The 14,800-nt window shown below is 35.6% G+C and overlaps 1 protein-coding gene across 34 annotated transcripts in view; it reads left to right on the plus strand.

Moving 5' to 3' along the window:
• FIP1L1 (factor interacting with PAPOLA and CPSF1) overlaps positions 1-14,800 on the plus strand; it is a 76,900-nt gene that overhangs the window by 4,523 nt on the left and 57,577 nt on the right. For 20 of the 34 annotated variants that reach the window (XM_032151235.2, XM_032151214.2, XM_058434277.1 and 17 more), the window contains 5 exons: positions 791-848; positions 2,291-2,394; positions 8,647-8,711; positions 9,362-9,469; positions 9,849-9,979. In XM_032151235.2, coding sequence (XP_032007126.1) covers positions 791-848; positions 2,291-2,394; positions 8,647-8,711; positions 9,362-9,469; positions 9,849-9,979 — 466 coding nt within the window. Of the gene's footprint in view, positions 1-790; positions 849-2,290; positions 2,395-8,646; positions 8,712-9,361; positions 9,470-9,848; positions 9,980-10,269; positions 10,339-14,800 lie in introns of all 34 variants that reach the window. The other 14 variants (XM_032151211.2, XM_058434273.1, XM_032151144.2 and 11 more) reach the window with 2 other exon arrangements.

Consider the following 14,800-nt stretch of genomic DNA (forward strand, 5'->3'; position numbering starts at 1 on the left):
CAAGAAGAAGCATGTGTGTTAACTGAATACTGAAAGAGTTAATGTGATTATACCACAAATCTGAGTTCTTGAGCACCAAGGAAAAGAGGAAGCTGTATTTTGTAGACCTGGGTAGTTACAGTAGTAGTACCTGGTACACAGTGGATGTTCAGTAAAGATTTAGGATAATTAAAATTGATTAAGTTTGTCATATATTTTTAAAATGTGTAAAAAGCTTGAATTATAGCCCACCATCAAATAATCATTAATAAACTGTGAAGGCATTTGCATTCTTTTTTTTTTTTTTCGAGACAGCATCTCACGCTGTCGCCCAGGCTAGAGTGCAGTGGTATGATCACTGCAGCCTCACTGCAACCTCTGCCTCCTGGGTTCAAGCAATTGTCTGCTTCAGCCTCCCGAGTAGCTGGGATTACAGGCACCTGCCACCATGCCTGCCTGGCTAATTTTTTTTTTTTGTATTTTTAGTAGAGATGGGGTTTTACCATCTTGGCCAGGCCGGTCTTGAATTCCTGACCTCATGATCCACCCGCCTCAGCCTCCCAAAGTGCTGGGATTACAGGCGTGAGCCACCGCGCCTAGCCTGGCATTTGCATTCTACTTACAATGTTGAGTACTTGTCTTATGCAAGTTACTAGATATAACGGAGTAAGACAGTCAGATTTTATCATTACTGTCTCCAGTGGAGACAATAATTTTAGGAGCTTTATTAAAGCTTAGAAATACTAATATAATCTATCTGTACTTCCGAAAAGTAATGCCTGACATGTGTACTTATTTTTGTTGTTTGTAGTGCTAATCCTCCATCTGGAATTGAAGATGAAACTGCTGAAAATGGTGTACCAAAACCGGTAACATAAGGCTTTGAAATCCAGTTACTTTCCTGATACAAATCTTTATCAATAGCTTCACAGTTTACATAGAAAGCAAGCTGGCATTTTACATTACCTTCAGTATCGGGTGTTATCTGGCCCTTTCTTACATCTCCTACTTCATCTGGTGCCATCAAAAACATATATAGGAATTAAAATGTGGAAAAGAAATAGTAGAAAGACTTCAGAGGAAAATAGTATGTGCAAAGGCTTGATGTTTATTGCTTTCAAGGAATTGAATGGTTATAAATCTACTGAATATAGTGAGCCTGGTTTTCAGAGCAAGTTTTGAGTCCCACAACCTTTCACTGTTACGATTTTTTAGCGTTGCTTTTTAATGTATGTGACAATCCCTGACTGCATGCCTGCATGTCATTGATACTTTGTGAGGTGAACATATCATTGGTCCTATGAATATTTGTACATTTTAATCCTATAAAAAGAAGGAAGTTATTGTTCTGCAGGTTTGAAGTTGTATACAAAAAAGTATTTTGCCTATGTGGTCTACTTATTTACTATGATGTGGTTAAGCACAAAATAGCCTTTAGGAGCCAAAGTAAAATCTTCACAAATGTAGAATTTGCATGTAGGGCCTCTTCTAAGTATACAAGAATACCAAGAATGATTGAGCTTCTATTTAACTATTTGGTACTTCTTGTGCTTTGGGGTTTTTTTTTTTAATTCTTTAATTGATTTGGTACTTTGTATTTGTGACACTGTGAATCTTAAAATTGTTTTCCTCTTAGATTCTTTTTTGCCAAAACTTCTCAAATACTTATTTTTTATAATTTTATCTTGTAGATATCTTAGTAAGTTGCTTTAGATCCTTTTTGCAAGAGGGGCAGATATGATAGTTAAAAAAAAAAATGAGGTGTTTTTACCAAAATGAGATGATGCCAAAAAAGATTTCATTTCTTTATTCATAGTCTTGTCCTTTTTATCATGTAGAACATCAAAATTATGAGTTGAAATAGGTGGCAGCATTATAAGCTTGTAACTTTTAAATTGTATCTCAAAAAAATACAGAGTGGGGCCGGGCATGGTGGCTAACGCCTGTAATTCCAGCACTTTGGGAGGCCAAGGTGGGTGGATCACCTGAGGTCAGGAGTTCGAGGCCAGCCTGGCCAAAATGGTGAAACCCTGTCTCTGCTAAAAATACAAAAATTACTTGGGCATGGTGGCAGGCACCTGTAATCCTAGCTACTCTAGAGGCTGAGGCTGGAGAATTGCTTGAACCTGGGAGGCAGAGGTTGCAATGAGCTGAGATTGTGCCACTGCGCTCAAGCTGGGGCAACAAAGTGAGACTCTGTCTCAAGAAAGAAGAAAGAAAAAAAACAGGGTGGTTACTTTTTTTAGTTATTAATATTAGATGTTGCAATGGATTATTGAATGTATTTTATAATTTGTTTATGTTCATGTAGAAAGTGACTGAGACCGAAGATGACAGCGATAGTGACAGCGATGATGATGAAGATGATGTTCATGTCACTATAGGAGACATTAAAACGGGAGCACCACAGTATGGGTAAGTTATTTTTTAGTAAGTAACAATTGTGTAAATGCTATATAGTAAGGAGAGTGTTCATATATCAAATTCTCAGTGGTTGAGTCCATTGTTTTTACATTTTTCTATTTTAACATGAAAGAACTCTTGTTAAAAAGTTTCATCATGAAGATGCTTCTTTCCTAAAATAAAGTTAATTGATTGGGCAAAGGTACATGGAAGCAGCAGTTTTTGATGCTGAATTTAAAGTGTTTTTATAAAAGAATTGAGTGCTAGGCCAGGCATCGAGGTTCATGCCTGTAATCCCAGGACTTTGCGAGACCGAGGCGGGTGAATCACCTGAGGTCAGGAGTTCAAGACCAGCCTGACCAGCATGGTGAAACCTTATCTCTACTAAAAATACAAAAATTAGCCAGGCATGATGGTGGGCACCTGTAATCCCAGCTACTCCAGAGGCTAAGGCAGGAGAATCACTTGAACATGGGAGGCGGAGGTTGCAGTGAGCCCAGATCGAGCCACTGTACTCCAGCCTGGGTAACAGAGTGAGACTCTATCTCAAGAAAAAGAAAAAAAAAAGTACTATAAATTCTTTGATTAGGATTAGAAATCCTTAAATTGTAATTTGTATCTGTACTTATTATTATTTCACTTTATTACTTATCCAGACCTGAGTTTAGGTTTTTAATTTTTTTGTCTAATAAAACCAATATCAGAAGTATTTCTTTTTGTTCTTAATAGTGTTTTCAGGTTTTTAATTCTCCTTTAGGCCTTTTAGGCCAATGTTTGTCTCAAATTTTGTATTCTATAAACTGGACCAAGTAAATGGACTGTCATTGACTCATTGAGCGCATAAAGAATCTTACAGAAAGATTGGAAGGGAAATATATTGAAGTACGAATTGTGATTTAGTTACGATAGGGGAATAAGAGTCAATGTGTTTTGTTTTTCAAATTGGCTGTATGATTTGGTTATTATAGCTTATGCATTGGAAACATAAAATACATTAATTTATAGTTCATTAAGCAACCTCATCTGGAATCAACCAGTATATACAAAAATGTTGTTAAATATTTTATTAGTAGAGTCATTTGTTTTCAGAAGTCATTTCAGGAAGCTTAAAGCCAATTCAGTTATTGTCATAGTCAGTCTTGTATTACAATAATGACTACCCATGTAATTTTAAAATCCTAGCACCTTTTTAGGGAACAGAGTAAAGAGGCTGATTTTTCATGTTAGGGGTGGATATTGTAAATGTGCTCCTCATTCTCATTTGGGAAAGTAAATAATTAATGAGAAAGTTGGGCTTATACTGTAGTACTAGTAGGCCTTTACTATCTGCATGATGCAAAAGGAACGCATATAAAATTGTAATAATTGCTTGTTCATTAAATATGTAAAATTATTTGTATTTGTAAGTTATAGAACAATTTGAAGCAAATGACAATTTTTTGGATTATGAATGGGACCTTTTTTTGGTAGAAATTGCACTCAAATATTGAATATACGTAGACTTCCATAGTACCTTACTAAACTTTATTTCTTACAGCAATTTTCAGTTTTATGCATTGTAATTATGTTTATACATATTTATTACCTTTAGACACTTTAGATTTCTATAGAGTAGAAACCATGGTATTCAAAACTCTTCAAAAAAACAAGAAACTGTGATTTATGAATTTTTCTCTTCCTCACATTGCCTTAAATATAGTAAGTGTGCAGTAAATGGTTATTGACTAAATAAACTGAATGTTATTTAGTTACAGTTGTCTCTGAAGGTTTTTTCCCCTTAGACATTTGATTATATGAAAATTTTCAAATACTCACAAAAGTTGAAGGAATTGACATGTGAATGCTCATTTACCCATCACCTAGATTATACAGTCTACATTTTGCTTTGTTTGCTTGAACTCAGATCCCTGTATCTATGCGTTTACCCATTTATCAGTTGATTTATTTTTTATTCATTTTACGCATTTCGAAAGTAAAGTACAGGCGTTTGTGAAGAGTGTAAAGTTGTTTAACCTCTATATTTCAAGGTATATCCCTTGAAAACAAAGTCAGTGAGAAAATGAAATTTGATAAACATTTACTTACGCACAGCGTTTTCAGAAGCAAATTTAAAGAACAAACTGTGTCCAAGGAATAGTACTGAACTGATTTATTGTAAATTGTTAGGAAATACAAAATAGCATTTTTTTTTTTTTTTTTTTAGGTAACATACGTTTGTTACAAGTTCATTTTATATGTAAGTAAGGTATGAAGAAAAGCAACTCTTAAAGTAGGAATAATTTATCTTGGAAAGTAGTTTGTTACCTATGTCTGTGAGATTGATCCATTTATGTACTCAATAAATAATTTTTAAAGACATAATTTATTTTTTTATTTTTTTATTATTTTTTTTTTTTTAGACGGAGTCTCGCTCTGTTGCCCGGGCTGGAGTGCAGTGGCGCAATCTCGGCTCACTGCAAGCTCCGCCTCCTGGGTTCACGCCATTCTCCTGCCTCAGCCTCTCCGAGTAGCTGGGACTACAGGCGCCCGCCACCACGCCCGGCTAATTTTTTTGTATTTTTAGTAGAGACGGGGTTTCACTGTGGTCTCAATCTCCTGACCTCGTGATCCGCCCGCCTCGGCCTCCCAAAGTGCTGGGATTACAAGCGTGAGCCACCGCGCCCGGCCTAAAGACATAATTTATCTGCCACTGTGTTAAGTAGCAAAGATATAATGTGCCTTTATCAAACCACCTGTGATCATTCCATTATTTTTTTTTTTTTACATTTACCATGCTACAAAAGAACTCTTGGTAAAATCACCATGAAATTTCCTGGAGTTAACGAATTAGATAGTTACATGAAAGCAGCAATTTTTTATCTGTGAATGTATTAATTGATGAGAATACAAGAAGTTATTATTTTCCAGAGGTAGGATGACAGACACGTGAGTAAATATTTTCAGTGCAACATAAGTGCTAGAATAGAAACGTGTACTAAGTGATTCAAAAGGTTCGAGAGGAGAATTGCTAAAAGCCTACAGATGTTGAAGAGAAGATCCCAGAGGTAACATTTGAACTTGTTTGAATAATTTTTGAGATGGGAGACAGTGGTTTTTAGGCGGAGGACACTGCTTAACAATAAATGTATTAGAGCATGCCTTGGAGGAAGTACATGGCTGGAGGATAAGGTAGATGAAAAGAGATGGTTGAAATCACTTATGGAAGGAGTTAGGATGCTTTTGCTATGTCTTTGTAGACCTTGCAAGCTTGTCCAATGCACCTTATTTTGTTGTTGTTGTTGTTGTTGTTCTGTTTTGCTTTGTTTTAGGCTTTTAGCTGCCCAAAGCCATGCTTTTTAGTTTCTGTCTCCAGTAATAAGTGGAAAAGAGGGGTGATGAAGGGGCTTTACTGGCCTAACCAGAAACAGAAACTAAGGACTCATGACTGTATTCTCTCCCTTAGACACCCCTGATTAGGTTTTTAGACAGGTCATATCATTTGAAAACATAACTCTAGCATCAGTAGTTGAGTGGGTTAGATGGAGAGACATTGACTAATAGATGTGAAGTAGTTGTCCAGGTGATATGATAATCTAGACTAAGGCAGCAGTAGTAGAGAGATGAATGGGAAAATAGTACATTTGAATATCAGAGAAACAAATATAGTCAGGCATGTGGTATACACCTGTAGTCCCATGGACTTAGGAGGCTGAGGTAGGAGGATTCCTTGAGCCTTGGAGTTTCAGGCCAGCCTGGGCAATATAGTAAGATCCTGTCTCAAAGAATAAATAGAAACAAATAACATGGGTAACTGGTTGGTTGTGGATGGAGGAGGAGATAAAGGGCTCAGTGACTTAAAGATTTCTAGAGCAGTTAATTGGGTACAGGTGGGCGCAGTAGCGCCCACCGCCAACAAAATAGATTCATTTGACATGTTTATTTTGAAGTTCCTATAGAAAATCCAAGTGTAGGATCTAGCATTTAGAGTGGTCTGAGACTTCATGGGGATCTATTGGACATTATATCAAATTTGCCTCTGCAATTTTTCATACCACTAAGCTTCTCTACACAGAATGAATACAAAGGCTTGTGGATTAAAAAAGAAAAATGATGTTTTAAAAGGCAGAATGGGGAATAGAAAGTAGCTGGGTGGAAAGCAAAGAAGCTTATTTATTGAACACTTGTGGCTAAGCCTTTTATAAAAATACTATTTTATTCTATACGGTCCTGTAAGAGAACAGTTGAGAGAAAATCCTTGATTTTTCTACATTTGTAGAAAAATCATGTACATCATATGTAGATACCACTAAATCACTTTTTCTGAATTTGGATTGTTAAAATGTAAACATCGTGAAGGCAGAAACCATATTTGTCCAGCTCCTCATACTTTTTCCTCAGCGTAGAACCATACTTGACATGGTTTGGTGCTCAGTAAGCATTACATGAATTAATCAGTCTATAAAATGATTATTTCAATACTTGACAGTAATATTTGGTCCACTTTGTAATGTTTGCATTTCTAGCTGTGGAGCTATAGTTATTTGATACAATTACTTAAACATTTTATTGAATTTACATTTTTCTTTTTTAAGTAGAAAAGAAAAATGACAGTGTAAATGTAACTAAACCTAAGTCTTAAATGTAGTACATTAGAGACAAAAGATGGAAGTAATTATTATTAGACCCAAAGCAGTGAATCTGAAGTCCAGATGGCTGAACTTCTGAGAGAAAAGAACAAAATATATAACATGAATATAATGTGAGAAATATATCATTGAAAACATCTATGACTTGAGGTCTTACTGATATCTTTTTTTTTTTTTTGAGTTAGAGTCTCGCTCTTTCGCCCAGGCTGGAGTGCAGTGGCGCGATCTCGGCTCACTGCAAGCTCCGCCTCCTGGGTTCACGCCATTCTCATGCCTCAGCCTCCTGAGTACCTGGGATTACAGGCACCCACCACTACGCCTGGCTAATTTTTTCTATTTTTTAGTAGAGATGGGGTTTCATGGTGTTAGCCGGGATGGTCTGGATCTCCTGACCTCGTGATCCACCCGCCTCGGCCTCCCAAAGTGCTGGGATTACAGGCGTGAGCCGCCATGCCTGGCCATCTTGCTGATATCTTTTTGTTCAGTGGGAGTTGGTACTTCTTTGCCCATTCCCGTTTTCTTCTAACTTCCCTAGTAACAGAAAAGTCTATTTTAATTAGTATATTTGATACTACTACTCATATATAAGAATCCATTATATAAAAAAGTAAAGAACTGTCTGTAACCCCATATTACAGAAAATGTATACAAGGCTCATTTATACAAGTATAAATGCAATGAATTATTCAAATAATCGTATACAAGTCTTAGGTGCCTTGGCCAAGATTACACAACTAACAATTGACAAAACATTTGAATGTGGGTTGGTCCAACTTCAGATATTTTTTTCTTTATCACTGTGTATTATATTACATCTAAAAAGAGGTGCAGCTTAATATTTTTTTCAAATATTTACATTCATGTAACTACAACCAGATCAAGATATGAAACGTAATTGGCATCCTAGAAGTTTCTCTCATTTTTCCTCTTGGTCATTAACCACCCACCACTGGCAAACACTGTTCTGCTTTCATGCTAGACTTATTTTTGAGTTTCATGTCAGTAAATTTCTCTTATGGACTAAGTACTCCATGAATAGTTGAAAAAGGATTTATTAACAATATCAAATGCAGGAAGAACTGAAAGGCCACTAGATTTGACAACAAGTTGGAGGAATTTTACTTACGCTTAAGATTGCTGTATATTTAATAACTGGGAGGCAAGGAAATGAAGACAAGGGGTATAAACTATTTTTCCCTTCTTAGCCTTATTTCTTGTGAAATTTGTTACAGTAGAATGTTGAGTTAGTGGCAAAACGGTTTTTGAAATGGAAACAAGTCAGGCTTTTTTTTTTTTTTTAATGTTCTTGCCTTTTATTGAGCAAGTGACTTTAACAATCAGTTTAAAATGTTTTTTAAAATGTGTGTTAGCTGGGCATGGTGGCTCACTCTTGTAATCTCAGCATTTTGGGAAGCCAAGGTGGGAGGATTGCTTGAGCTCAGGAGTTCGAGACCAGCCTGGATGACATGGTATGAGATCTCATCTATACAAAATTTAAAAAATAAAAATAGAAATAAAATGTGTGTCACACTATCCATTTACTATGTGATTGTATAATTTGTACAAATGGAATATATTACTCTTTTATTTAAGCTTTTCAGGATAATTTCTGGTTTTTTGTTTGTTTGTTTGTTTTTAGGAGTTATGGTACAGCACCTGTAAATCTTAACATCAAGACGGGAGGAAGAGTTTATGGAACTACAGGTAAAATTTGTATTTTCTGTTGCATCAATAGGGAAATAAGGCACATATCTTAAATAGGTCTTAATAGCTTTTTTTTTTAGTGGGGGCCAGAGTCTGGCTCTGTCACCCAGGCTGGAGTACAGTGGCGCAATCTTATTAGTTCACTGCAACCTCCGCCTCCTGGGCTCAAACCATCCACCCACTTCACCTTCTCAAGTAGCTGGGACTGTGGCCGTGCATCACCATGCTTGGCCAATTTTCGTATTTTTATGTAGAGACCAGGTCTCACCATGTTGTTCAGGCTGGTCTTGAACTTTCGAGCTTAAGTGATCTACCTGCCTTGGCCTCCCAGAGTGTTGGGATTCCAAGTGTGAGCCACTGCGCCTGGCCAAGGTGATAATAGCTCTTTTTAAAGAGTAATTTTTGAGCATACATCACAGATACTGGTAAAGTTTTTCTGGAAAGAGTCCAGTAGCACGTATTTTAGGCTCTGCTTTGTTTGGAACCCTTGTCAGGTTTTTTGCCAGGAATAGTAAAAAGATGTTTGTTTTCTGTTTGTGTGTGTATGTGTGCCAGGAATAGTAAAAAGGTGTTTGTATTTTCTGTTTGTCTATGGTATCTCCCAGCTTCTTGCAAGTGTAGCTCCTTCATTTTGTAATTTTATAAAACAGGAACAAAAGTCAAAGGAGTAGACCTTGATGCCCCTGGAAGTATTAATGGAGTTCCACTCTTAGAGGTAGATTTGGATTCTTTTGAAGATAAACCATGGCGTAAACCTGGTAAGATTATTGTGGATTATATTAATTTCAATATTTTTAGTGTGAAGTCATCAGAAAATTTTTTTGAACATCAATTTAGAATTTTATTTTTTCATTATAATTTTAATTGTCTCAAGCAAATGATGAGTAATAATGACTTGGATTATTAAATCTTACTGGTGGCCTTGTATTACTTAAAATGTAGACTTATTGTTTATTATAATGGCATTTGTAAAGGGAATAATTTGATCAAAAATGTTATAGTCTTTTTGCCACCATAAATGATAGAGTGATAACTGATAGAACTCTAAATTTATATTTTTATAGTTTAGTATATTTTTGATGCTGCATAAAAATAGAGCTGAAATATTTGTACACTAAAGGTGTGTTTTATCTTTAGGTGCTGATCTTTCTGATTATTTTAATTATGGGTTTAATGAAGACACCTGGAAAGCTTACTGTGAAAAACAAAAGAGGATACGAATGGGACTTGAAGTTATACCAGTAACCTCTACTACAAATAAAATTACGGTAATTAATAAATACTCCGGAATACCCTTGGCTTGTCTACCGTCCCACTTTTACTCCCCAAATAAATCGCTTCCCTGTAGAAGTGGTTAAATGCTATATGATAGTTTAAAAATTCCATTTTGTTTACCATGTTTGTTTTTCCCTTCCCTCCCTTTTAGAGTTTTGTATTTAATGATTATCTGATGTTCTTACTTTCAAATCACAGACTAGCCACAGCTAGTTTGTCTTTATATGGCCTATTAATTAAATATTATGTGGTATCTTAATGGGGAATATGTTATTTAACTTAGGCCGAAGACTGTACTATGGAAGTTACACCAGGTGCAGAGATCCAAGATGGCAGATTCAATCTTTTTAAGGTGAATTTTAGTAAATTATCCTTGGTTGCTCTCATTTTTTGTTCTTGAGTCTGCTCCCATACCACTACTCAAGGGACAAGATTAAAGTGGAAATAGCTACCTTTTTTCCAAACCTTCAGCTTCCTGGTGACTTACAAATTTGCTGATTGTTGTTTTATCTCCACTTTTGCAAGCATGTGAATTTATAGCCTATTATACTAACAAATGCCAAGTAAAACTATTCTTTGCTATATGTTATGATTTCATTTTGAGTCGTAATACATGTTTGTAGGATAGAAAAGTTAGTGGCAACAGATTACACTCTCATTGTAGATAATACTCTAATCTTTATCAACAGAATTGGAGACTTTTTTGTTTTCTTTAAAAAAATGGTAAGGAAGGTGGCATACTCTTTATGACACTGATAACACTGATATCATTGGTGTAATGCCCTGATAGCTCAAGATATCTTCAAAAATCTTAGGCATTCTCTGAGAGGCTTTAAGAACTCAACATAATGAGATAAAGCCATTGATTTTAAAAATTGGTCCTTTAAAGGAGTAGGTTTATGTGAGCGACTTTGAGGTTGATACTACAACTTGTATAACAAGTCTGATTTCTGGCTTCTCCATTACATGGTATAATCACAGACCCAGTCCAAAGAATAATACTATATTGTCATAGTTCTTTTATGGAAAACTGATTGTGTACTCTTTTTTCTTTACCTTAATAGTTGACTCTTGTATTGAATGACACTGGGATGAAGATTGGGAGTGGCTTTTAGATTGGGTTGTATACTCAGGGAACTTTAGTGGACTGGAAAGAGACCACTGCTCCCCTTTTGGGTTTGCAGCCCTGTCCACCAGAATACTGCCTTATGCAGTGTGTGTGCTATGTCTGCAGATACAACCACTCTACTGTACACAGTTCTATATAGATAATTTTATTTTAATTTACATCCTACTTTGCGTAAGTATTTGGTTCTTCTTTTGCAAATATTTTGAAAGTGTGTGATGATGTCTGTTGTGTTTTAAAGGGTCATCAATTTCTTTTGGGTTATATTGTCTATATAGGCATTGAATATATTAAACTTGACTGCAATGGGTAGAAAAGTTGTCTTAATGAACTAGTTCATTAGCAGCAGTGCATTTTATTTTCTTTTAATAGAAATGAGAACTGCCATCATAAACTGTTAGCTTCTGTATACTTTATTTTTTGTAATAGACTTAAAAAGAGAATAAAAAGAAACTCCTAGGGGTCAGTCTCATTGAAGGTAGCCATTATGAATGTGTATTTTATATACATACTGTGTACTGAAAAATTTATTTTGAAGTTTCTTTTGGTTATGTGAGGGGAGGTCGTAGAGTGTTCCATTCTGATTGGATTCTGAATGAAAGATTTTAATTCGATGGGTACAGTCTTCATGGTTTTCTTGCCTTGATAGTGTGTTTAAATACTAATATGTTTGGTAGAAATACTGATTTGGGAATAGGGTGTATATTAAGAATATGTGTGGCAAACATTTTTTCTTTATGTATATTGTGGTCTGTAGAAAATGGTGGAAATAGGGCCATCATGAGCAGGACATTGATTTTAAACTAGCCTGCAAACATTTGTGTAGCCGATAGGAAGCTGTTTGAAAGTTCCTGAGCAGTAGAATGAAGTGCAGATCTGGTATTTAGAAAAGGAACTGGCAGCAGGATGGGCTGTAGAATGAAAGGGGTATGAAACAGATAGGGAGCTGTTGCCATACTATAGGAATAAAATGAACTAGGGCCTGAACTCACTTATGAGGATGAATGGGCAAAGGAGTGGATTTAAGAATTAAAATTTATTTTCATATCTGCTGCAAATAGAATCTTTTCATCCTTAAGTGTGAGACAACCCATCAGCCTCTTTAAGATAACTTTATTTACTTTCCATTAAACAATATGCAAACCCAGTAACAAGTAGAATAGTACACATGAACCCTTAGGTGCTTATCATACAGCTTCAACACTTAACAGTGTTTTGACATTCTTGAGGTAACAGCCTTTTATGTACTTCAATATGAATGAAGTTTTTTTAAAAAGCAAAATAAAAGAAGAAATTTAATAGGTATAAAAATAAAGCCACTCAATTGGGTACAAAAACAATTGTGTAATTATTAGAGTGAGTGGCAAGAGAGAAGTGACTAGTGGGAATAGATAACATGTATGTATGAGAAAACATTGACTACAACGTTTTCTTAAAATACTTTTTATTCATTTGTGCACATATGCATAGATCTTCCCCCCTGCCGCCCTACCCTCCCGACTGTGAATGTATGATCTTTGTCACCAGTTTTCTGAAATTTTACAGTTATGTGTCTTGGTCTGTTTTCATCCATTGTACCAAGCATTCGGTTGCACCTTCTCGATTTGGAAGCACGTATCCTTCACTTACGGAACACTTTCTTCTTTTACTTCTTTCTCTGCTTTCTTTTCTATTCTAGATAAATATTGAATATCTTCGAATGGTCTTCTAATTTTTTTATTGTTTTTCTCTTTTTCATCTTTTCCATTATCTGGGAGAATTTTTTATTCTTATAATGTTTGTACTTAGTTTTCATTTCTGTTGTTAATTTCCAAGAAAATTTTTCTTTATTATTTAGTTGTAGCATCTTATTATTCATGTTTACAGTAATGCAGTATCTTTTTCCCTCCTCTCTCAAAGGATATTAATGATAGGCTGTTTTGTTTCTGTTAGATTTTTCTTTTCCTGCATAGTCTGTTTTCAACTCGATTAAGTTAGTTATTTTTATCTTCTGACTTAGACTTTTCTGAAATGTTTGTTGATTGTTGGCCATTCACTCATGTAACGGTGGGCTGCTAAAATTGATAGGAAGCTCTGTGCATCTGAATAGAACTTGCTTGACTGCAGGTTTCACTGGAGGGCTGTTTTTTCACATTCTCTGATGTCAGTATTTTTAGGTGTTTTTCTTTTTGTGGTAATCAGATTTTTTCAGATAAGATATTCCGGTATTCTATCTAGAGGGTATATACTTGGCTGATGCAAATGTTCTGGTAGCTGGAGCTTTTAATTTCTGAATTTTTGAGGGTCCTGACATGATAATCGTTGTCTTTGCTTTCTCATTGCTGACTTAGGATTCAGTTTTCTTTGGTCTGCTCAGTCAGTCACTATTTTTTAATCTGATTTCAGAGTTCTAAATTTTGTTGCTTTCTTAATTTATTTAGCTTCTCAAGGTTGTAGACTTAAGTTTTGTTTGGATTTGTCAGATCTGACATAAATTTGTTTTTAGAAAATTAGTCATAATATCTTATGGTCATTTCTTAAGATATTAAGTCATGTGAAATAATTTCATTATGTTACTGGTTAGACAAATTTTGAGTCTGTAATCTTGAGTGTAACATCTGAAGACAAATGGATAATCAAGTTGGCTAGAAAGGTTGCTAGAATAGTGAGGATTTTCAGAATTGTTTAATAGAATGAGGATATTATGAAGAAATTAAGGAAAAAAGAAAAGCTGGGAAACACGGGCAATTTTTGTGTGTTTAAAAATCTGTGCCATTTTCCTAATATCTTCTCTGACCTCACCTCTCTCTTTCTCTTTTAATGTCTCTCCCATGTCTCTTTGCCCCATCCTTCCCGGTTTCTCCTCCTTGGTTTTTAATTGAGCATTGACTGTGCCAGGAAGTATCTTAGGCTTTGGGGGGATGGGGAGGTCACCATAATAGACATGGAGCCTATAGTCTAGACGTTTATTGTGCTTAATGGGAAAATTTAGGTATTAATTAAATAATCATGCTAAAGATGATATAGTTATAAACTACATGTTCTGTGGAGTTTGAAGAAGTGACATTTAAGTTGATTCCCAAAGTCAGTCAAGTAACAAATATTTATTGAGTACTTATTGCATGCCAGGTACTGTTTTAGGATGAAACATAATAATAAGGTGATGGAATTTGTGTGTGTGTGTGTGTGTGTGTGTGTGTGTGTGTGTATCTATGTTAATTTTTTGATTTCTTATTTATATATCTCAGCATCACAGGGTTGAAAAGCACCTCAACAAATCCTATTAGAATAATGAGCACTCATCTTGTGGATATAGATATCACCCTAAGTAGGCCTTCATTGGCATAACTGTGTTTTATGATTTTTTTTTTTATTTTCTTGAGACAGAATTTCACTCTTGTTGCCCATGCTGGAGTGCAATGGTGCGATCTTGGCTCACTGCAACCTCTACCTCCTGGGTTCAAGTGATTCTCCTGCCTCAGCCTCCCGAGTAGCTGGGATTACAGGTGTATACCACCACATCTGTATATTTTTTGTATTTTTAGTAGAGACAAGGTTTTGCCATGTTGGCGAGGCTGGTCTCCAACTCCTGACCTCAGGTGATCCACCCTCCTCGGCCTCCTAAAGTGTTGGGATTACAGGCGTGAGCCACTGCACCTGGCCATAACTGTATTTTAGATGTTAACTTTAAGTAGGCCTTTTAAAGGAA

This window comes from Hylobates moloch, unplaced genomic scaffold (genome assembly GCF_009828535.3).
Source record: "Hylobates moloch isolate HMO894 unplaced genomic scaffold, HMol_V3 SCAFFOLD_2, whole genome shotgun sequence".
Classification (NCBI taxonomy): Eukaryota; Metazoa; Chordata; class Mammalia; order Primates; family Hylobatidae; genus Hylobates; species Hylobates moloch.